General features: G+C 39.6%; 4 protein-coding genes across 7 annotated transcripts in view; 2 read left to right on the top strand and 2 right to left on the bottom strand.

Moving 5' to 3' along the window:
• Positions 1-2,507: 2,507 nt before the first annotated feature.
• LOC147162771 (uncharacterized) lies at positions 2,508-6,992 on the bottom strand. The gene has a single exon (XM_086095682.1). The coding sequence runs from the start codon at positions 6,963-6,965 to the stop codon at positions 6,333-6,335; it is 633 nt and encodes a 210-aa protein (XP_085951808.1). The 5' UTR covers positions 6,966-6,992; the 3' UTR covers positions 2,508-6,332.
• A 1,879-nt stretch (positions 6,993-8,871) lies between these two features.
• Positions 8,872-13,832, top strand: LOC147162770 (kelch domain-containing protein 1-like). The gene is made up of 13 exons (XM_086095537.1): positions 8,872-8,986; positions 9,226-9,343; positions 10,155-10,225; positions 10,308-10,425; positions 10,982-11,100; positions 11,192-11,279; positions 11,512-11,670; positions 11,756-11,814; positions 11,889-11,998; positions 12,081-12,153; positions 12,237-12,321; positions 12,836-12,888; positions 13,169-13,832. The coding sequence occupies exons 2-13, from the start codon at positions 9,239-9,241 to the stop codon at positions 13,317-13,319; spliced, it is 1,191 nt and encodes a 396-aa protein (XP_085951663.1). The 5' UTR covers positions 8,872-8,986; positions 9,226-9,238; the 3' UTR covers positions 13,320-13,832.
• Positions 10,177-16,758, bottom strand: LOC147162769 (uncharacterized). 2 transcript variants are annotated; one of them, XM_086095538.1, is made up of 5 exons: positions 16,108-16,758; positions 15,234-15,298; positions 12,194-14,785; positions 12,067-12,114; positions 10,177-11,992 (listed from the first exon to the last, which is right to left on the bottom strand). In XM_086095538.1, exons 1-3 carry the CDS (start codon positions 16,579-16,581, stop codon positions 14,686-14,688), a joined length of 639 nt encoding a protein of 212 aa, XP_085951664.1. In that variant the 5' UTR covers positions 16,582-16,758; the 3' UTR covers positions 10,177-11,992; positions 12,067-12,114; positions 12,194-14,685. The 2 variants fall into 2 exon arrangements, with proteins under 2 accessions (XP_085951664.1, XP_085951665.1); XM_086095539.1 differs by having other exon boundaries at positions 12,078-12,114.
• Positions 16,759-18,876: 2,118 nt separating this feature from the next.
• Positions 18,877-23,781, top strand: part of LOC147162767 (uncharacterized) — a 66,867-nt gene continuing 61,962 nt past the window's right edge. For all 3 annotated transcript variants that reach the window (XM_086095794.1, XM_086095793.1, XM_086095792.1), the window contains exons 1-3: positions 18,877-19,004; positions 22,401-22,481; positions 22,662-22,769. In XM_086095794.1, coding sequence (XP_085951920.1) covers positions 18,997-19,004; positions 22,401-22,481; positions 22,662-22,769 — 197 coding nt within the window. In that variant the 5' untranslated portion in view covers positions 18,877-18,996. The remainder of the gene's footprint in view (positions 19,005-22,400; positions 22,482-22,661; positions 22,770-23,781) is intronic.

Genomic DNA, 23,781 nt, shown 5'->3' with positions numbered 1-23,781 from the left:
TATTAGATACACATGCATGTTGTCTATTTGCAACCGTGCTCAAATTGACACATTTAAAGGGGAAGTAACCCCCCCCCCCCCCCAATGTTCTACAATAATACGTCTATGCAGCCCTGCTAAATATGGTAGTTTGACTAATATTGCATTAGTGGAATATGAGTTGGGTAGCAAAATACAGCCGCTTTTATCCATCTCAGGGGGCGGCCATTTTGCCACTTGCTGTCGAGTGAAAATGACATCACAGTTGCTCAGGTCTCGGGTAACAACCAAATCACTGCTCAGCTTCAGAAAACAGGTAAGCTGTGATTGGTTGTTGCCTGAGCCCTGAGCAACTGTGATGTCATCTTCAGTCGACAGCAAGTGGCAAAATGGCCGCTCCCTGAGATGGATAAAATGGCTGGATTTTGCTTCATAACTCTTATTCCACAAATGGAATATTACCGGTAATCAGAAAGTCATGTTTAGACTAGTGAGGTCACATATAACGTATTATTGCCAAGAAATGCCTCATTAAAGTCTACTAAAACACAATAAAGGGTTTCATAGCTACACAATTAGACACTTTATTGGGTACACTTGCACACTGCAAAGCCCTTTTCACACTGCATTTAGCAGGGTGCAGCGCGACGTCGTCAAATGAGAAAATGTTCTTATTCGAAAGGGGCAGTTTTGTGACATGAGGCTAGCGCCCCCTAATTAGGAGAGGAGCTCATAGTGTTATTTTGGCAGACTTGTCCAGGTGTGGTCCAGCCAGCAGAAAAATCTCCTTTTTTACTTCCTGGTAGGCTGCTTCGTCAGCACTTCCAAATATGGCAATTTCACATTGCAGCGCGACTCACAATGAGCGAGTGCAGTGTGAAAAGGGTTTAAGAGTTCATTTTTGCTTTTTACGGCTCTAGCTGAGATACAGTTCTGCAACATATTCAATCAATACCTCTGATAGTGTCACTTATTTTTGTAATGTGATTTCTGCGTGCAGGCGTACCTAATATTGCGGCCGGTGAGCGTGCAGTGCAAGTTGTCCGCCGTCGTCACTCATCACAAACAGACGCAAGTAGAGCAGAAGCGCAAATAGAACAAAGCAGCTAAGTGCTTCTTTTTGCTCGATACAAGCACAAATCGATTGAATTATTCAATGCGGACGGCGCTGGCTGCACGCATTCAAAACATAAAGCGCGTCCGCTCTGCCTGTGAACGTTGCGTAACGCACGACACTCTGTAATAAAATACACTGCTTTTAAAATGGAATGGTGGACTTTAAATTACATTCCTATAGGGCAAAGGCCAAAGTTATTTTTTTTAGATGTCCATGATTAACTCATTCGCTGCCATTGACGGCTATAAACGTCAAAAATTCATTTGAACTATTTATATTTAACATTTTTTTCCATTTTTGTTAGCAAGAGTATGAAAACCTAGATTTTTTTTGTACATTCAGAACAGATGTAAAATTTGTGATTAATCGTGAGTTAACTAGTGAAGTCATGCGATTAATTACGCTTACAAATTTTAATTGCCTGATGCCCCTAATTTTTAATCATCTTTTCTTTAAAAAAGTAACAATTTTAATTAATAAACTTTTTTTTTTTTAAGAAAAGATGATTAAAAATTAGGGGTGTCAGGCGATTACAATTTTTAATTGTAATTAATCGCATGACTTCACTAGTTAACTCACGATTAATCCCAATTTTTATATCTGTTTTAATACAATTTTTTTAAATAGGTTTTTAAACTATTGTTAACAATAGTGTGAAAAAATGTTAAACTAATAAAAATTCAATTTTTTTTTTTTTACTGTATGTAAATTTCTGACCAAATTAAGTCCAATGCCTCTTTATTCCCAAAAAACGAGACAAACACTCCCAAATTTGATGCATCTAGGCAATTTGACAGCTGCAGTTGCCTCGTTAATATTCCCATCATGCCTCTGTAACCTCCTCGCCAAGCACGCCTGTCTCTTGGCAGCTGCAGCCCGGTGTCCAGAACGATGACATCCCAACCTGTCACTTATATAACAAGGCCAAATAATAAGAGCTTCATAGCCAATACGCAAAACCCCCTTTCCTAAGCCCTGTATGGATTTACGGTGTTAATGTGTGTGCAACACACCGCTGGATGCCGTGCTAATCCGCCAAAAGCAAGAATGAATACATCTCTGGGTTTATTTAAGTGTGCCTTGAATGCGTTATTAGCCATCTGTGATATGGAAAAGCGAATGTTCTCTTAAGTGTGCCCTTAATGCTCCCATCAAGTGAGCAACAGCGAAAACATTCAGCTTAATGTAACTCCATAAATCCTGTCTTACAAATAATGAGTGCTAAGTTGGAAGTGGGATGCGATTCCAGTCATTTCCCATTAAAATGCACTGTTATCTAACCCTAAAGAGCATTTCGAACAACCCCGCTAATCAAATGCAAAGTGATGCTTAAGAAAAAAAAAACCCATCTAGCATCAAGAGCTGGTAGCAAATCCAAACAATTAGGAATTCACAGAAAAACAGCTTGGAATCTTATGTAACATTTTTAATCATCAAGCCAGTTTAATCCTAACGACGAATCCTTTTAGTCTTGCACATTGCAGCGCTGAGCCCAAATAGTCAAGAGTATTTCGACTTTAAATGTGAAACAAAAGTCAGCAGAAAATGGAACAACATTCTTTGCACTGTGCAGTAGAAAGCTTCTTTTTTTTCTTTTTTTTTTTTAAAGTGATTCCTTTAGGAAAGCGTGGCATTAAGGCTGTAAATTTAGAAATGAACTCAGACAAATGTACAATCAGTTGAGATAGCAGAACATTCAGTCATTTACAGCAAGTTGTGAAAAAGAAAAGGAAATTGGTGTATATTAAACCAAAACGTGATCACATAGCGATACAAAATATGAATACAGAACATTCAAAAATAAAAATAAATACCTTTGTCCAAAATCTTTCAGGAGTAGTTTTTTTTTTTTTTTTTCAATTTTCATTTTGCAAAGCAAACTAAGCTTAATTTAGGTCCTTCCATAGGCTTTATTTTCCATATATGTACTGTATATATAAAGAGAGTCTAGATAAGTAAAAAAGAAAAAGAAAAACGATGCTGAAATCTGACTTAATGACTTACTTCTTTTTTTTTTGTAGAATTTTGTGAAGTTGAATGCTAAAAAGACTGCAAGTCAAAGTGCTTATTAACTTAAAACTGCAATTCAACTAATATGAATCGATAACTGTCTTTTATATGCATTAATGGTTCATTTGCCTTTATTTTAGTGTACGCATAACCAATAAGACCAAAACATTTATGTATAAAAAATTTGATAGTTTTTTTTTGTGATAGTTTATTTTAGTACTTGTTTGTTAAAAAAAAAACATAGGAAGAGGACCTTGAAAAAAAATCCCATATTAAATCGCAATCACAAATAGATTATTTTTCAAAATTATTCAGCCCTAGTCAAAGTGAGAGATTTAAAAAACAACAACACTGAATTCCAAATCATATGCTGTCTTTACTAATTTAAGAAGAAAAAAAAATCTGAAATATCAAAGAGTACAGTACATTCATTCTGGAGCTCTTTGGGAAACATATTCCTAAAACGAGAGGAAGCAAAACAGTATTGTTGGATGTGTTAGTGCCAACTTTGTCAGCAGCTATCGTTGCCAATGCACAGACATTGCGTAAGGCCAGATGTATAACACTATTTCTATAGACTGTACATACAGGACCCTTAATACATATATAAGGCCTAATCTGCGTTAGCTCTTCGCTATCAATAATAATAACTGCTTATTGTTTGGTAGCGCAGAGAGATGGTAAGCAGGCGCTCCCTCGGCAGAGTGGAATGCTAATGGAGAGTTAGTCGATCATGAGGTCGTTATGGCTGTCATTCACGTGAAAGAGGAGAACCGCTCGTCTGCGCCCTGCTTGACCGTGTTCTCGTAATCGCAATCCTTCGAGCCCTTTGGGGAATTGATACGGAAAAAAATCAACATAGAATCTTGGATTGTGTGCATTTTTAGTTGTTTCCACTATAAAGTGGCTTTAATATTAACCAATCTGTTAGGTGTGAAAGTGAATCAACAGAAAAATTAAGTCCATTTGTGTTCACATTCAAAGTTCTCTTTCTGGTCTATTTCAGGTATTGGTGGCAATAAGAACTGAAGTGAATCTGAACAGCTTTGAGTTCACATTGCTCTCAGTTAAAGTGAACTTGCATCACCTTGGGTTTGAACTGGATTCAAACCAATTTGGGTTTCTTTAAAGTGGTTGAGTCTTGTTTCACACGGGTGCAAATCATGCCAACTCAGAAGTTCAAGACTCCCAAGGAACTAGACTCAGTTCTATTTGTAGTCAGATAAAAAAAAAGAAAAAGAAAGAAAGCGGAACCACTTGTCTTTCTTGTCCAGTTCACATCTGATGTCAATATAAAGTGAAGTGAATCTTGACTGCTTTCTGTTCACGTTGCCCACATATGTAAACAACTCTGACGACTTGAACCAGATTGATTTGGTTGGTTTCTAAGTGGTCTGAATCAGATTGGGCCATTTACTTGGGCCCAACAAATGCTGACTAATAACAACGCCACTTCAGTTCTGATGGGCCATGAGTAAACCCAGACCACTTTGGGTTGGGCGAATTGCTCTCAGGATTTCAAGCAAACCAAATTGAGTCCACTTTGGTTCACTTCAAAAGTGGTCAGAGCCCTTTTGGGGACTGTCCCCACAGAATTCCACTGTGAGGACTTGAGGCAAACCAAACTAAAAGAGTTCTTTTGAAAGCGGAACAAATTATTTTTCCGATCCAACTTGGTCAGTTTGAGTGTTTACATATGTACATAAAATGCTGACTGATCAGTTAATTGGAAGGCATGTGTGAAAACACCCTCCTAATAAGTCATCACATCAAATTTCACTTGCACATAAGAGTACGCTTTCACCATACATGTTCAACTCGAACCTGCATTTTAGCAGGGAGCGACGCTGCTAAAATATTGATGCTCTTGTAATAAATGTCCAGTTTCCCGCTCGTGCACTCACGCAGCCCGCATAGAATTCTCCTGAAAGCTGAGCCTGCTCGGCCTTGACCTTGGAATGCCGAGAATAGACGTCCCCGGCGTATCCGCTCGGCTTCGTGTGCACACTCGCCGGCCACAACATTAGGTACGCCTGCAACGTTTACGACGAGATCAAAATGGGAGTCTTCGTTTAAAAATACAGGGTGACCGCAAAGTCTTTTTACAGTTAGTAATGGTGTCTAAAGAGTTGTTAGTTTAATCAAAATCGTGAGATGTCATATACAAATATATGAGTGTCAATGCAGCTTTTGCATTTGAGCTAATAAGAGGGTGTACCTAATGTTCTGTCCTCTAATCATACAAAACATAAATGTGAAACCGCAATACAACATTGCTAAAAAAAAAAAAAATGTTTATGTCAAATCGCGTCAGATTGAGCTGAAACCCAAAAATTACATCATAACAAATTATGATGTTATGGAAGCGGCTGACAAAAAATACAATGCGGACATTCCATTTTTGACATCCAAAGCGTCTTTGTTTTCAATCGAAGCGTCCGTTGCCTGCCGTCTGGTCGGATACATTCTGTGTCGCTGTGTGGAAACAAGCGGAGAGCAAACAGTGGTTGCCGTGGAGACTGGAGGCCAACGGGTGGAGTCGCCACCCGCTTGTGTCGCGTCTCCTCCGCCCAGTTGATAAATCACAGAGACGTCAAGGCACATCTTTTATCTCTGTGTTGCTAGGTCCTATTTCAAACATGTTGAGTTTGCTTTTTTTTATACAGTGAACCCCTGCTATAATGTTGTACTGCTCCTTGTGTGTTTACAGCATCATCTATGCTAAATTCCGTTAGCCTGTCTATGGCATTTGGCATTATAGGTTAGCATTAAGCTAGCGACCTTCCGTTACTTTTTTTTTCTTTATTGAAAATTCAATATAGCGAACTTTCGTTACTATAGTGACTCCAGCATACTCGCATTTCCAAGTCACGGTTGATTTTTTTTTTTTACATTTAAATGCGGCAAAACAAAATTATTTTATATAGTCTATATATTTTTTCACCTATAAATGAAATATAAATAGATAAACAAGGGTTCACCATACACTCAGCCGTTGTGCATCCCATCATACGTGACTCATCCATGCAGCCTCTACTCAGTTCTGGCGTCAATGTCGAAAAAGAACGCAGCAAAGTTTCCATGACAACGAGGAAGAGCATCACTTGGAATGATTGGCTCCTGAGCTCCTTTTGTGCAGGCACTCCAAAACCCCCCAAGGACCAGCCTCAGGATACAAGAGCAAATGTACACGCAAATGGCGGAAGGTGGGTTATGATCTTCTGCCTTACTTGAGCTTCACAGGCCAAGGCAGGCACGTCCGGAGTCCCAGCATGGAAGAGAAAACGATGGTGGACCGGTGCTTCTTGAACTTGAGTCCCTTCTTCAGACGCTGGCTGCCCTCAGCCACGTAGATCTCGCTTTGCTGGGCGGTGGTCGACATCCTGGCCAGCCGCTCCCCGTGCAGCACCACCTCCTGCTCAGAGCGCACGAACACCTCCCGCAGCTCCTCCAATCTCCGCTCCATCTCCCGTACGACCCGCTGGCGCTCCTCCACCTCCAGGAGGCGCCGGCGAGCCGCTTCGAACTCCATGCTGGAACTCGGCGTCACCAGCTTGGAGGACGGCGCCGTGGCGGAGGCGGACGCCGGCTCGGAGGCGGCCAGCATGGCGCCCGTCACCCTCCGGAAGTCGCCCATGGAGATGGAGCGACGGGTTGCCGGCGAGGCCAGAGCCAGGAGGGCGGACGCCGAGGCTGGCATGGCCGATAGAGGGGAGTGGGATGAGGAGGATGGAGGCGAGTGAGGATGGAGCTGTAGGATGTCCTCGGCGGGGTCTTCATCCTGCGGGATCGTCTGTTGTCTCTTCATGGCCACCTGCGGTTCACCTCCGACAGCGATGCGTCCCCCGTGCGGCTCCATTCATCAGTGATGAAGGATGGGAGACTCTCTCATCTAAAAAGGGGGCGGGGGGACAGGCTCCTCTCAGCCGATTGGCTGGTGGGCTCACTAAGCTTGCTGGCTCCTGATTGGCTGGCCAGGCGGGCCGGCCCCTGCTGCTGCTTTCTTACCAGGCAGTTTTGTGTAAGAGCTTTTTATTTGCTATTTTTTCCCCTCAAAAAGTTCAATAAGGTTTTATATTGAAAAAGAAACGAATTTTTGTTTTTATAGGCTCGCTTAAGTATGTTTATATGTTAGGCAATATATGTATACATATTATTATTATTAAATGTCATTGGATACTAATAATAATAATAAAAAACAGAAATGTCATTCTTTAACCCCCAAATTGGATTACTTTTCCTAAAGTGACTCAAAATACACAAAAATGGAAAAATTTAAAAATCTGGATTTAGCCTTTGAAAAAAATCTTACGAAAGTATGGCTGGTTATTGACATTCTAAATGGTTAGTTATAGGTTTAGCCTAAAATAAGAAATACTATAGGCCTGCTATAATTAAAAAAGGTACAGTATGTAAATACACTTTAAGACAATGGTTTTTCCCTATAGGTTCATTCATTGTATAGCCATTTTCCTGTTCTAGTGGCAGAACATCTTGCTTAAATTAAACAATATATTCCTCAGTTTATAGTTTTCCCTCTTGTTTTTAAGCCCAGTGTTTGCACTGGTCTTCTTACTACTGTATCTTTCGCCCTTTTGATCACTATGCTGGTTGCTCAGCAACAACCACGAGTGAGGAGAGGTGTTGGAGGGGGCAGATGCTCCAGTTTATGTCTCTCCCTCTATCACCTTGCTGTTCCAGTAGCACCTTTTCTTTGTGCTTCCATCTGCCTCAACATCGTGACACATTAACAGCATACCAATATATGTTATAGTAATATATTAGTTAGTTATAGTTACCCAAAAGTGATTATTTTGTAAAATACACACAGTGGGCCTGTGGGCCCACACGTTATCTTGATATATGATATGTATTTTTATAAAGGCCAAGTTAAACTCTTTTATTTGGCCAGTTATTAGGTTTTGCCTCTAACAGCAGCTATGAACCAATTCCATCGCACATAGCAATTAATTATACTGCAATAAGGGAAAGTGTTGTAATCTCAAGCGATGAGCGCTCACATTTGAAGAGCAGATCATTTACTTTATCTGCGTCTCGGTAACAACACAGTGACACACACTTTTCTCCTTCTTAATTTAACATACGTCATATCTACAGTATTTATTCAACTATGATTTGCGACTCACACACATACTGTAGGCTACATATTGCATTACACCACAAAAATGATATAGCCCAAATACAGCATTCTAAAATCACTGTCCACATCACACACACAACCATAATGAGTAGCCTAACTGATGTCGAAAAGCTGCTTTTATCATCTCCACCAAAGTGGATCTATACTGTCTTCAGAGCTGCAGTCGGTGTCTGATATAATGCATTTTTGGAAGGAAGATTTGTTTGATTGCAGAAGATAACCACTCGCTCCAAGGTAATCCTACATGTGCACTCATCACTGGCAAGCATCTTGCACACTAGCACTAGAGACCGGCTTGCCTGCAGATGCATGCAAAACTGAATGTGTTACAAAAAAAACGACTATACATTGGACATACTTTTCTGTTTAGTCTTCCTTTAAAAATACGTTTTAAAAAAACGTCATGGCTTTCTCTCAAAACGCGCCCTTCCCCTGTTTCGCATTACATTAATCTGTGCTATTTGATTTCAGTGTACGTGTCCACATCGTAGGAATTATTCTCCTACTGTCCGGTATTTCGCGTATGTGTACGCAAAAAAATCTTATTTTGAAAAGAAGCGCGCCGGAGATTATGTCTTATTTTGAAAGTGAAAACACTGGATATGACGTAGTGTTTTGAAGCTGATTTCATGCAGTTGATGTGTCAGTGACATACACTAGCATTCGATGTCATGTTACGTCTTCAAGATATTCCGGTTTCAATAACATGAGAATACACGGTAAATTGATTAGCTTTGCTTAAACGATTTAATTGTTAAAAGTTGCTTAATGTAACTGGTGGTATTCGGTCGTAAAAAGTGCACCTCTTTTACGATGTTAGTTAGTTATTTTGGCTTGTCCACACAGAGAAGAACTTGACAAGACAAGATGGAGGTGGATTTGTTTGACTAGTTCGGCTGTGCGAGCAGACGGGTTTTCCCTCTTAGATGAATAACTACTGGTTGCTGTTTATTTTTAGACTTCTGGTTGTCATGGAGTCGACGTTCGAGAGCTGCTCGGAGCTGGTGGCCCGAGAACGCAGCGGACACACGGCAGTGGTGGAGGGCGACCTGCTCTATGTGTGGGGGGGCTACATGGTAACTACACTTACACGTTCCCAGAAACACTTTCTTAAAATGTATTGCTATTTTATCGGAGAGCTACATTCAATTTCATTAGGTACACCTACACAATCTAATAGGGATGGAGGACTTCAATGATGGAGCGGGCCACAATATTGTCATCAGTTCTCCAGGGGGGGCCACATAGGGCCACGCACTTCCGAACCAGATGTATGGGAAAAAATGCCATTTTAAATATGGACAAAATACGTGCTGTTAAAATATATCATTTGTACTCCATATATAAATACAACACGATCCAACAACAAAGGGGTTGGGGTAAACGAGAAAATAAGAACACATTGTGACCCCCCCCCCCCCCCCCCAACACACAAAAATCCACGTATAATTGACACCCATTGAATTTTTCCCTTTCATTAGTAGAAGAAAAGCAATTGACAATCAATTTAAGTATTTGTTTCTCTTCCTTTCTGGGATTTGCTTTATTTCTTCTGATGCCCCCCCCCCCCTCCCGCCCCCTAAAAAAATAGATACAATTAAAACATTCGTCCCCCATCTTTAACTTGCATCAATTTCCTCAGAAATAATATTAATGTAAATATTTAGTGGTTTTTTTTCTTTTTAGATAATGTGGGGGGGGGGGGGGGGGGTAATTATCCCAACCAGGATAATTTCAGAGAGGCTAAAAGTAATGTATGAACTCATTGATAACTGCAAACCGTTAAATACTGAAAATAATATGACACATTCACTCTCGTCACATGTTTTTTTTCTTTCCTTTTCTGTAGTTTTATATGAACGCATGCTCACATTCTGTTCTCCACAGTCTGTTGCTGATGATGAAGTGTTCCTACCCAATGATGAATTCTGGGTGTATGACCTCATACAAGGTGCATGGTAAGAATATTACACCTGTATAGTAAAAAATAAATTCGTTGACTTCTAAGTTGTAGTTTTAAAATATTTTCTCTTCTCAAAGGCAGGTGTTCCACATGACAGGGGAAGTCCCGCCCTCCATGTCAGGGACCTGCAGCTGTTCCCTAAATGGTCACATGTACATCTTTGGAGGTTGTGATGACAATGGTCAGACCAATCAGGTGAGATTTGCAATACAAAGTAGATGTCACTTATGTTTTACAGTGGGTATAAAAAGTCTACACACCTCTGCGCAAAAGGTTTTTGTGATTTTATATATACATATATAACCAAGATAAATCATTTGAAAACATTTTGCAATGACAATGTCAACTATAAACAGCTCAAATCAATAAAAAAAATGTTTTTGAGAGGGGAAGTAAAAATAACTGAAACAATGTGATTGCACAAGTATGCACACCCTCTTATAATTGGGGCGTGACTGTGTTCAGTATGAATTAGTCACATTCGAACTCATGTTAAATTGGAGTCAGCACATGTCCATTTAAAATAGTCTGCTAAACCTCAAATAAAGTTCAGCCGTTCTAGAAGGCTTTTTCTGACATTTTTTGGCTATCTAACAGAAACCTGAAAATGTTGTGCTCTTATATCGGAGCATAACAATATCTCCCCCACACATTGTGGTCGAATGAAACCAAGGTTAAACTTTTGGGCCATAATTCATAAAAAGGACCATAAAGATGATGCCAATAAAATCATTGTGTCAATTTGCATCAGATCTATCGTGTCAAGCTGACAGGCGCCAGCGACCATTACGCATGGACCAAAGTGGTGCACCGCGTCGGTTCTGCGCCATCGCCTCGAGACAAACTGTCCTGCTGGGTTTACAAAGGACGGTAAGCTCAGTAAAGATGCATGACTTGTTTGCAATAAATATTGAAAAGTTTGCTTCCATCCTGCATTAAAACACAACTTTATGTACTTTAGGATCATCTACTTCGGAGGATATGGCCACAAATTTGTGGCAGAGTTTGACAGAAGAAACAGAAGCTTCATTGTAGATGATTTAGCGGAGGTAGTTTCAAGACTGTAACACAACATGGTTCATGTTTCACACTACATCAAATAAATTACCGCATTCATCGGGTATGACATCATTGATGAGTACACGCTATCATTTTCGTGGCTCTGACGTGACATATAAGAAAACATTTTCATTCATATTTTATCTTGTACTTTATTATTCTCCCTTTTTTTTGTCAGACATTTCTGGTAATAAATAAGTGGCTTTTGTCTTGTGTCTTGAGGACATCATGTGGGGATGGAACAATGAAGTTCACATATTTGACCCCACGCAATCCAGTTGGAGTCGACCTAAAACGTACGGCCAGGCTCCGGCCCCCCGAGCGGCCCAGGCCTGCGCCATGCTCGGAAATCGGGGCTACGTTTGTGGCGGGAGAGTGAAGGTGAGAGCTGTTTTCCAGCACGGCTGTCACCTTGGAGGTCAACCAAAGTTGTGTTCAGCAGCTTCATTTTTGTTCATGAATGCAGGAAACCCGAACGAATGACATCCACTGCTTAGACCTTGACTCGTGGACGTGGTCAGAAATGTGAGTCACTGTGACGTGTCACTCCTTGAAGGGCGTCACTTTAAAGTCACAGCGCTCTACATGATTGTGTCCAGAGTCCCTGCGTCGAGCGTTCCAGTGGGCAGGTCATGGCATTCGCTCACAGCGGCGTCTGACAGCACCTTGTTTCTATTTGGAGGTCTCAGTGTGGACTGTAAACCTATGAGTAAGAACATTGAATCACTCTGAGGTCAAACACTGTTGGGAGTTACAATTTTGACTATTCATTTGTACCGCTGCGTTACCAGGTGACGGCTGGCTCTTCGATGTGGAGACGAAGACCTGGCGAGAAGTGGAGCATCCCTTTAAGAATAAGCCAAGGTAGCAGTTTAGATATGCGCTTTAAGCATAATGAACTAACGTGCTTGGAAAGATTCATCTGTATTTGTGTTGTGTGCTTTAAGGTTGTGGCACACGGCTTGTCCAGGCAAGGACTCTGATGTCATCGTGTTTGGAGGCAGCTGTGATTACATCCTCCTCGTTGACACTGTGAGTACCAACAAGAAAATATTTGACGTTAAATGTATTTCTCCATACTAACTAACTAACTAATCGCCTGCCTCTGATTATTTTGCAATAATAATAATTTTTAAAAACTTATTTCACTTGCCATTAATGCTTATTACTTTTATTATTATTGTTCATATTATTATTATGATTTTGAAAATGCATTTGTCCAAATAAATCCCTGGTCTACAGTTGTGTAAATGAACACCACTATGGCCATTATTTTTTATTATTTTTGAAATGACATTTGGCTCAGCATATCTGTTTGTCGCTTTGGGAACCTGTTAGTTTTCAGCATATCACCTAATAACATTCAGAAATGAGAGCAAGAAACATATACATTTTGAAAGCTATGTGATTATCTTACATCACAAAAAAGCAGACTAACCTGTTCAGGATTTGCTTTGAAGGAGGTCTCGCCTTCTCTATTGTCTCTTCTTGGCAACAACAAAAAACTACTTGGCTACTAAAACAAAGCCATTGTTACTATGTACAGGGTCACTGCAATGATGCACTCGTCTTCCAGATGGCGCCATATCCACTCTTCAGGTAAACTCTTTTTATGAATTACATTGACTTACAAATGCCTCAACTTATGAGTTTTTCAAGTTATGAGCCATTGCTTGGTTGATTTTTTTTTTTTGGGCCACATTTTCTACTGTCAATACAGTCAAACACGCAAATATTTCAGTTAATTTCTTTCCAACTTTTTTTGGGCGGCAGAACTCAGTAAATATTCCCCACAAATGGCGGATATTCTCCGTTTATTACCTTTTGTTTCGTTCCTTAGATGAACATTAAAAAATACCTTTTTAATGGCTTCATACAGAATTTGCGAGGACTACATCGCAGAGAACGCAAGCGAGTACGACGTGCTCCAAAAGCAGCTTCCACTTCTTCCTCCTATTCTGTGTGCAGCAGTGAAGAGGAGGATGTCTTTCTACAGGCCTTCAAAGATACAACACACGCAAGTTCTCTGAATGCCAACAACAATGCGGTTTTAGTGTTTCCCACAGATTTGAAATGTACTTTGGAGGGCGGATTCCGGCGGTGGGGATGGGAGGCGGTTTGGCTGGGAGGTGGGTCTCAGTCTTGTTACTACGTCACCTCTATTCTCACGATCAACAAGTGAGAGACGGCAAACTAACGTTACATGCGGTATATCCTGTCGCGACATGTTTTTTTTCTTTTAAAATATATTTTTAATACATTTTCTTGAAAACTTCTTGGGTGGTGGCCAATTTACTTGGGTGGCCCGCCCAAGTATTAACATGGTGTGGGAAACATTTAGTCTCATTGTCATTATTGTCATTTTTATTGACATACAGTACTGTCATTTATTTTTCACATCAAACCTTGAATGTAGGAGTGGGAGAACAAATTCATCTTAGTTTATTAAAGGAATTATATATATTTTTTATCATGCAAATGTAATGGTTTTGTGCTGTCCACCTGCTGTCATCATGATGATTAAATTGCACTTGTCAAAGTCATACTTGACATGTTTGGTGGAAACTCACCGGTCATTAACAAGGTAAATATAGCGCTCAATTATGAGGAAAAAGTGCCACTTGACAGAAATAAGAGGGAAAAGTTAGAATTTTGCTCTTGTCTATGAAACAAGTATTCATACTTGAATACAAAAATAAATTAGGAACATTATGTTTAATACTGCAACTTTAAATATGGTAACATGACATAAAAGTTTACTTAATTTGCATAATATTTTCCATGTATTTAATGTTCTCAAAAATACGATTTTTTTTCAAAGTGGTATGAGAATTTTTATTATAGAAAAATATGACTTTATTCTTATTATATAAACCCTTTCCACATAATATTACAAAATTGTTCTTAATGTCCATGCCCTATTCTCTCAATATGACAACACTTTACTACAGTCATTGGTTGAGCCTCACTTGATTTTAAGCTTATGTTTCGCCACTAGGGGTCAGCATAGCCCAATGGTTAAAACCTAAACAGAAAAGCAACTGGCTCCAATAATGAGCCATTTTTTGGCACACATTCCTTTCTTGTAAGGGTGGAGAAGTGCTGCTTTAGCTGTGGTCAGGACGGAAACCTTAAATAAACATGGCCAGCAGCACACGCCTTCCTTTTAGCTGCTTGGCCCTCGCACTGCACTTGGAGTACGTGCATGCTGCAACATGTGCCTCAACTGCTACTGGCTAAATGTCTGATTATCAACAGAAAGGTTACACATGAGCACTGCAGATTCCAAAAGCACACTATAGTCAGGAGAACCAGTACAATGCAAGTTGGCTACAAGTGTGCCTGTGCAAAAAACAAACAAACACAATGAACTTAGCATTAAGTAGAGGCGTGAGGTCAACTAAATTCCCTCTCAATAGTGTCCATCAGTTCTTCTTCGGAGCCGTCGTACAGGATGACTGGCGTGGTGAGGGGAGGCGTGCTCTGGCCAAAAGTGCTGATGAGAGAGGACAAATAAAAGACCATCACTTGTCACAAGTAGCCCTTTTTTTGTGGAAAGGGAAAAAAAGTGACTGACACCTCAAATGCCGCACCTGTCTCTGGTGGGTTGTTTTATAAAACATAAGGTAAGAGATTTTTTTTTTTACAATAAGATAGAGAGATAATGACGCTCAATAGACACTTCAAAATGCTTCATCTATCATGATCGTTTCGCATCCTACCTAACCTCCCTTATGCAGCGGACTATTCCATCATTTTTACTGCACATGTGCAGACTTATTTGAGAAAGAGTGGCTAAACAAAGTTAGGAACTTGTGAGCAAAATGAAGCGGATTTATCCACGTGGAGCGGAGAAGAGGAGAAACTGCTGGAGGACTGCTGGAGGACTGCTGTCGGTGTCGGCTGATGTGGAAGATGTATGTATGTAGGTATATTCAACTTACGTCTGTGTTTGGGATAAGGCCACATCTTCAATTGGTCCTGTTGTCAAGAAGGCCTGAGGAGAACACTGACCAGGAAACACAAACAGTTTTGTTAATTGGGTTGAATTTTTTACACATTCATTTATTTACAATAAAGCTAATATGTTTAACTCATTCACTGCCATTGGCGGCTGTAGACGTCAAAAATTCATTTGAACTATTTCTATTGGTTTAATATTTTTTCAACTTTTGTTAAGAGCATGAAAAACTCAATTTTTTTTAAATTGTACATTTAGAACAGATATACATTTTGTGATTAATAGTGAGTTAACTAGTGAAGTCATGCGATTAATTACGATAAAAAAAAATGTATCGCCTGACGTCCCTATTTTTTTATAATCTTTTCTTTTTTTGTTTTTTAAATCGTATCAGGCAATTTAAATTGTTGATGGTAATTAACTGCATTACTTCAATAGTTAACTCACGGTTAATCACAAATTTTATATCTGTTGTAAATGTACAATATTTTTTTCTTCTAGGTTTTCATACTCTTGTTAACAAAAGTGGGGGAAAAAATGTTAAACTAATAGAAATAGTTCAAATGAATTTTTGACGTATATAGCCGTGAATGGCAGTGAATGAGTTAATAATACACACACACGCACACAAAGTAACACTAATGTACTGTGTGACAACATAATACTAACAAATGAATACATTGTTTTAAGTTAATTTAATACCATAACCACATTAGCAGAAATAACATGACTCCTTCCGAAACATTCTTATATTTATTGTAATCCAAACCTAATAAAGTTAATAATAATCCTCTGGGTGAAAGTGTGTGTTATTTCTTCGACCATACAGGTGTACCTAATTAAAAGACAGTCCTTACCTTAGGCGGAGGTGCGAAGGCATGATGGCTCCTCTTGTCGTCTGCTTCCCTGGAGCCATGTGGCCCCTGTGCCCCACAAGGGCCGGAGGAGGTGGAGGACACCCACTGCTGCTGCTGCTGCTGCTGCTGCTCATCTTCCTCCCCGCTACTGAAGTGACACAGTCCGTACGTCCTGGACCTCGTGAACGCCTTCTTGGACGCCGTCTGCTCCTTTTTCCCGCTCGGACGAGCCGCCGCTCCCGCCTCGTCGTAGCCGTTCGGCTCTGCGTCAGCGTCGTCGTCGTCCCCGGAGAGCTCCGAGTCGTGGCCGGCGCTGTGGCAGTCCACAGGCGCTCGGCGGCGGGCGTGGACCCTCAAAGCGTCGAAAGCGTCTCGTTTGGACGAAGCGACGGAAGATGAGGCTTTCTTAGCCGGCTTCGACTCGCCGAGTCCCGCAGGTGCCACTTTAGTCCCGCGGCTCGTTCCGCTGCCCATCTCGAGGTTAAACGTTTACGCAAGCCATCTTAAAAGTCACCTCCAGAGTCGTGGTTCAAGTTAAATATGAAATAAAAGTAACAAGTCGGCCTCGGTTTGGACTTTATGTCACTTTGTTAAGCACATGTGGCGAGAACCTAAAGGCAGCTCCTCATAAGGATGTGAAGCAGCGGCGTGGTTACATAACACCACTTGGACGCAGCAGCACACTCCGCCTTCTCATAAAAGGACAAACATGCATCCTTGATCGTTCCAACTTTTTCTCTCTCGTCGTTTTTGGTAGGAACCAAAAACCAAACAATATAAAAACAGTCTTAAGTTGTAGTATTTTTTTTGTAGTCTTCTGTGATAAAAATATTTTTATGAGGATAAAGTCATAAGACCCCCCCCCCCCCCCAAATGTCTACCCATGAACTAATTTATTTTTAAAGACAAAAGCAACTTTCGAGAAAACCTGGCATATTTTACAGGAAAAAACTTGGGCAATCTTGTGAAAATTCTTTGACTTAAATATATTTTTTTAAATTATTACATAGAAGTCAGACTTATTTCTTGTGATGCTTCAACTTTTAGCTGGAAAAACTGCAGTATTACGAGGAGAGATTAAATTGTGTGTGTTTTTTTTTTTTTTTCATTCAAGGTTCACAAACGTTCTCTAAATGTTCTCCAAGAGTTTTTAATGTGAAAAATCATTCAAACTGGGCCAACGTCTCGGTCGATGCTCAGTATTTTTATGAGGCTTCGTGTCATAAGCACTCGGCGAAAATGTGGAAGCGCTCGCCAAAAGGTGGGCATCCTTCAATGACGGGTTGGCCGATGTAGCACCGGTTTTGCCCAGCTTTGGGTATTGGCAAAGTTGTTTGAGCGTATTAATAAAGTCGTTCAGACGTATTGGTAAAATGTAGGCCAAATGCTAAAAATGTAGCATTTTTATCCCTGTGGCATTATGGGAATTAAAAAAAAAATATATATATATATTTTTTGCATTTAGCCTGCGACTTTAACAATACGTTTGAACAGGAATATGTTGAATGTCATCCAGTTTACTCCGCAGTGGCAGTTCCACAGTTCTGTAAATAATAGTCATTAAAGTCTTATTTTTTTATTTTTAAAGAAAAAAAGGGAATATTATTATTCAAAATAATGTAATAATTGGCCTGGGATTGTTGAAAAAGGCGTCTGGAGACGGCCATGTTTGAGGACCTCTAGTCTATAATGTATCAAGAAGGAGCCATTACATCATCCTTCACGACTTTAACAGTGGCAGTGATTTATAAAGCATCAGATCATCTGCAAAGAGAAGCCCCTCGCCAGCTTGTGCTCAGCTAATAAGATTTTAGTGAGGTCAACTGTGATCCGATTCGAGCCCCATCCACTGTCTGTGTGTGTGTGTGTGTGTTTTTTTTAATTTAGAGAAAGAAGCAAAATTCCTAAGTGACAGTAGATTCATCATGAAACTTTTTGTGTGTGTGTGTGTTTGGTCCACTTGCACATACAAAAGACACAGCGGGGGTATAAGCTGGGCCAAGTCAAGGCAAACCTTCCCACCCTGCACCTTCCCCTCTCCCCTCGCTGCCCAGTCGCCTCCAAGTCAAAGATGTTTGCTATGTTTCATTAGCGGGCCCCTGTGTTGTCTTTGTGCGAGCACACATGTGAGTGGTCTGGACCGTCACCAAGTCAAAGACACCTGCACAACCTTTTCAAATGTTGCCAAATGGCAGACAGGGAAGCATTCGAGGAAAGTAATCCTGGCCCAAAATGTCACTCCAAGGAAAGGTCTTGCACATTTGTTTGGGTTCTGGGGATAACATGTCATTGGATGTGCAAATACTCAAATCTATTACAGTGGATAGTAAACATAATGTAGTGGAAATGTCAATTTCAGTGCAAGCGCTGCAAAAAAATGATGTTTTGTCAAAGATATATTTTTTGTTATTGTTGTTGAAGGCTGTTTCTAATCGTTTGCACTCTAATATAGCTAAAAACCTTCAAATAAATATATACAGCACTGTACTGACACTCTTCTTCATCATCTCTTATCTATTGCCATGTTCTCATTTTACATAGTGCCCCCTAGTGCACAGACTGAGACACCACGTAAATGAAATGTCTTGTGTGCACAAGCACTTAATTCCCCAAGCCGAATCAAATCTTTATTATATCATTTTCATATCTACAGGGTGTGCATGCTTGCTATGGGGTCGAGCTTGTGTTGTTTCTATTCTCCCCCGTGTTCTAGTGTGGCTCATTATAAAGAGATGAGGCCCACATCTGGACAAAAAGTCAACAGCTTCCAGACGAGTGGGGAGGAGCCTCTGGAACAAGATGAACACCACAGCCCAGCATGCTGCATAACTGTGTTTTTTTTTTTTTTGGTGTGTGGTCAGTTTCACTCAGCTTCTTCCTGCACAGAATATGCACAAGTAAGAACTTCATTCACCATTGATGGATTTCTATGTAACTTGTTTTTAGGCCACAAATGGCAACCAGGGTTTCCCATAAATTGTAGTTTGTTGTCATGATTGAAGGTTTTTGAAGGCCAGAAATATCACCATTGTTGTGAGAAAGTTAAATAGCAGCAGTACTTCATTAGGACTCCATTAAATGTGTTTATACAGCACCATTCATTTATATTCTGCTCTTGAGGGTTTTTGTAAACAGGTCAGGTCGATTGGATTTGGCCTTCCACTTTCTTGTCAAATTTGTATTCCAGGTTGACAGTTAACAAGCTCTAGCTAACTTCATCCGGCTACGGCTGAAAGTCATATTGATGTATGGTAATGTCACGCAGCTAACCTCGGCTAAATGATGTAGCTTGCTAACTTTTCCTGGCTAACACAGGCTAAAGTTTGCCACTCAACTTTGCTTGGCTAACCAAACCAATGTTATCAGCTAAATGTATCTAGCTAACTAACACAAGGCAAAGCTTAACTTTATACAGTCTGCCTACTCTATCATGCTAACTTTATCTGGTAAATCAAATTAAGCTCATTTAACAAGGCTGCAGTTATCCAGCTAACCTTTTCTGATTAGCTTATTTAGGCAAATTATATGCCAAATCTAACTTCTTCTAGTTAACCTTCACCACACTACTGTAACATAAATTAGACATCTTGATCGGATTAATATCATTTAGCTAACTTTACGCTATTGGACTAACCAAATTGGGCTTAAACTAATAGAATGGATGGATGGACTTAATCAACCTAAAATGATCCTGCCTGCTTTACCCAGCAAATTTGGCTAATGTAGTGTTAAACTAAAGCAGGCCTTAAGTGTACTATTTTGTTTGAACAAAATGTTCCATTCCAGAGAATTCAGCTCCACAAAGGCCGACACTTAAAGACATAATTGAGAGACCTGCCTGGAAAAGAGATGTTGTTAAGCAGGACATGGCTGCCATGGCAACAGTCAATGAGTCCATGTGGGAAAACAAGTCAGTGCCAGCTTTATTTATCTTTTAGGTCAGCCTTCACCTCCATCTCGAAATGCAAATGCGGACTTCTGACGTGAAAATGACATCACGTACACGAACTAGTGACCTACTGCAGGGAGGTTTTTCTTTTCTTTTCTGGTAGTGGGTGCCAATTAACAGATTTCTATAGTAGTGTGTTGATGGTTGAAACCAGGAGGTGGCGCCATTGCTTAGTGTTATTTAACTGGGGTTTCACACAAAGGATAGTTTGCCGTTTGTTTTATTAACAGTAAGTATCATTTTAGATAGAGTGACAATATGCAATATGAGGCAAACATGTAATCATCAGCTTGACTACTGAATATTTGCTGATAATAGTGACCTGTGAAGTTTATTTACTCAAGTGCAAAGATTACCAGGCGTTTATTGCTGTTATGTGTAAATTTTTTATAATATTATACACATGTTTGTCTCTCTCCCTTTATATTTTACATGCTTTCTTCCCCACAAATGAATAATAATTGAATTGAATTTTGAGAATTGACCACGCAAAATCAAATCAAATAATTTTTTTTAGTTATTGTTGAATTTAAATATTCAAATTTAACAATAACTAAAACCGTTTTAGTTATTGTTAAATGTAAATATTTGCTGCTCATATGACAAAGGAACATAGAAAATGTGAAAGTAATATTAGACAAATATTCTAATGATTTCTTTTTTTATAACTACCCATTTTTTTCTTGTTCGTTTACTCTTTTTTTTCCCCTCTCCCAAATCCGCCTTCGTTTAGTGGGCTACAAATGCACTGCATCATGCTGCAGTGGTGCCTTGAGATAAGGGTTTAATTAATTTGTGACCTTGCTTGTAACACAAAACACCAGCATCTCAAATCGTCTTTCCCTATAAAAATGAATGATGAATTAATTGAATCGTTAATTTGTTCATCCCACATCAATATCTCCCAAATTTTTGTATATATATATACATAAAGTACTTTATTGAAAACATGCAGTAATGCCATTTATTAGCCAGTATATGGGGTTTTGCATTCTATGTTAGCATTAAGCTACCCAAGGCAAAACTAAAAGTTGGTTTATTCATATCAAAAGGCACTTCTGTATTTCTAATATTTTCAGGCTCTCTTGTGTAAACCACACTCTCGCTAGCATGGTCAAGAGTCCTCCTTTTCCGTCAAAAAGGCCGAGCAATCAACAAAAAACAATTAGTGCCTCCCCCAGCCTCTGCGAGCCACTCAATAGCAGCATGTGCTCACTTCCTAATTACTTACCAGGCCAAAGGCATCATTGTGAGGGCTGGAGGAAAAAGTGGCTGCTAATCAATCCGTGTATTATACCTGAGCCTGTTTGTCAGCATCCAAATGTGACGAACCGCTCTATTTAATTAGCTTCTCTGCGTGTCTATCAATGTCGTCCAATTAAACTCCTGTAATTACCGCACTGTTGTTTTGTCACCCTTGCTGGGAACATTTTGAACAAGCAATGTTGACATTATCTACAGTTTTGGTTTGTCCAGGCAAACAAATGAATGAATTCTTATTGCCATATGCACACGATGAGGAATTGAGCCTGTTTTAGTAGGTCTGGGATGGTAAATTGATTTGAATCTTTCCGTCTGTTGGTAAACAAACAGCGTTAAGTAAGCTAATGCAAGCTAATAAGTTAATGCAGTGTATCCCAACCTTTGCAGTGGTTCTCAAAATATCTATCTATCTATCTATCTATCTATCTATCTATCTATCTATCTATCTATCTATCTATCTATCTATCTATCTATCTATCTATCTATCTATCTATCTATCTATCTATCTATCTATCTATCTATCTATCTATCTATCTATCTATCTATCTATCTATCTATCTATCTATCTATCTATCTATCTAGCTATCGCTATCTGTATATCGCTATCTATATATCGCTATCTATATCGATCTCTATATCTCTATAATTTTTTTTCTTCAGGGGTATTATATTATATAATCTTACAGATATCCATCTCCTTCGTATTATCGCCTCATTTACGGCATTAACATTTATCAATTATTCACTGAGAAGCAAAGGGAAATGTCACAAGTTGACCTATCCTAATCTTGGCCCCCTCAATAAATAGTCTCACAAAAATATAATGGGTTCAACTCTTCACAAAAGTTTTGTTAAAAATGTTTGTGAGACAAAAAGAAGCTACAAATCAACCCTGTTTACAGTGACAGCAACATTGACAAAGTTGAAGTCGCCAGGGGTGTTTATTTACGTAACTAAACAATTAAAGAAATAATAATAATAATCACTGCAAAGTCAGCTCTTATCATGATGTGAAGAACCTCACTCCCCAGGCATTTTCATTCACTTATGACTGATCTATGGTTTACTTTTTTTTTTGTAGGACCACGTGTGATGCTTTTAATTTGACTCGCCTTCGGAAGTCTTCCGCCTCCACTTTCTGTCCATCATGCACCAACACAGGGTGAGTAGATTTATTATTGTTTTAGAAGAATACAGCGCTGAACTTTGTTTCACACCATTAAAGAGAATTCAGTGATTTGTTTCTGAATATATTATACATCTTTAACAATTGCAATAATATTAATATTGGGTTCATGGAATAAACGAAGCATATTAATCCATCCATTGTCATCAATCTCAGGGCGCTGCCATTTTGGCCTTATACTGCCCTCTGCTGTCCGTCGGAATTGACGTCAAAGTGCCCTCAGGCTCGGATTGCGAACGTCACGAGACCAAACCCAGGAAACAGGTGAGCTGTGACATTATCAATGTCAGCCCGAGGGCACTTTAATGTATTGCTTAATTCCAATTCGATTATTTTTTCTAAATTATTCGTCCCTACTTCATTAAAAAAATACAAAATGTTGCAACGGGTTGATCCTAGAAATGATTCAGATGATTTCTTAATTCTAAAAAGCCTGAACCATGAAATATATGATAGGAAATTCAGATTCTTTGTAAATAGAGTATTTATTGGTCCTTTTGAACAAACAATAAAAAAAAAAAAAATCTACTTCCATATAACTTTTAACTTGTCATATTTGATACATCTGGTCACAATGCTTTAAATTCGTACAGTTATAATTGTCAAAAATATATAATAATAAACAGATCAAATCAAACATATTAGTATTTCCCAAAATCAGAAATAACAATATTAATAAGTATAGGCGACTCTCCTTTCTCAATTGAGGCAATCTTGCAAGATCTCTGGAAAAGCCACCAGCTGGGTGATACTGCCCTCTAATGGATCATCCGTGCAATGCATGTGTCCGATCATATACGTCAGGATTTTAATGGGGAAAAAAATATACTCATGAAATAGCGGGCTCAAAATGTCCTGTATTTAATATGATACTTTATAGGGTTAAAGAGAAAGGGACACATTCACACACACACGCACACACATGGACATGCTGATGACTGGCATCATTAGTGCGCCTGTGACTGCCGGTTTGAAACCAGCTCAGGACTCCCAAACAGCGTGAGGCGTTTATGTTAGTGAGGAAGACGAGATCACAAAATGCTTCCATGACAGCCCGGAGACAACTTGACAGAGAACACAGACTGCGCGTGCGTGCGTGCGCATGCGTGTGTGTGTGTGTGCGTGTGTGTCTGCCCAAGAAAGCGACGGCGTGGGCAGTAGCCGAGGTGTGGAGGAGGCTCACCTCCATTATCTTGCACATATTGAACATCTCTGCACTGCCCACCTGCAAAAGCGACGTATACAGCAATGTAGTCTTATTTCTTCATCATCGACA

This window comes from Leptonotus elevatus, chromosome 14 (assembly GCF_054856555.1).
Source record: "Leptonotus elevatus isolate MCC_2025b chromosome 14, RoL_Lele_1.0, whole genome shotgun sequence".
Classification (NCBI taxonomy): Eukaryota; Metazoa; Chordata; class Actinopteri; order Syngnathiformes; family Syngnathidae; genus Leptonotus; species Leptonotus elevatus.
The sequence above is the reverse complement of the archived record's forward strand: the minus strand, read 5'-3'. Positions and strand labels throughout refer to the sequence as shown.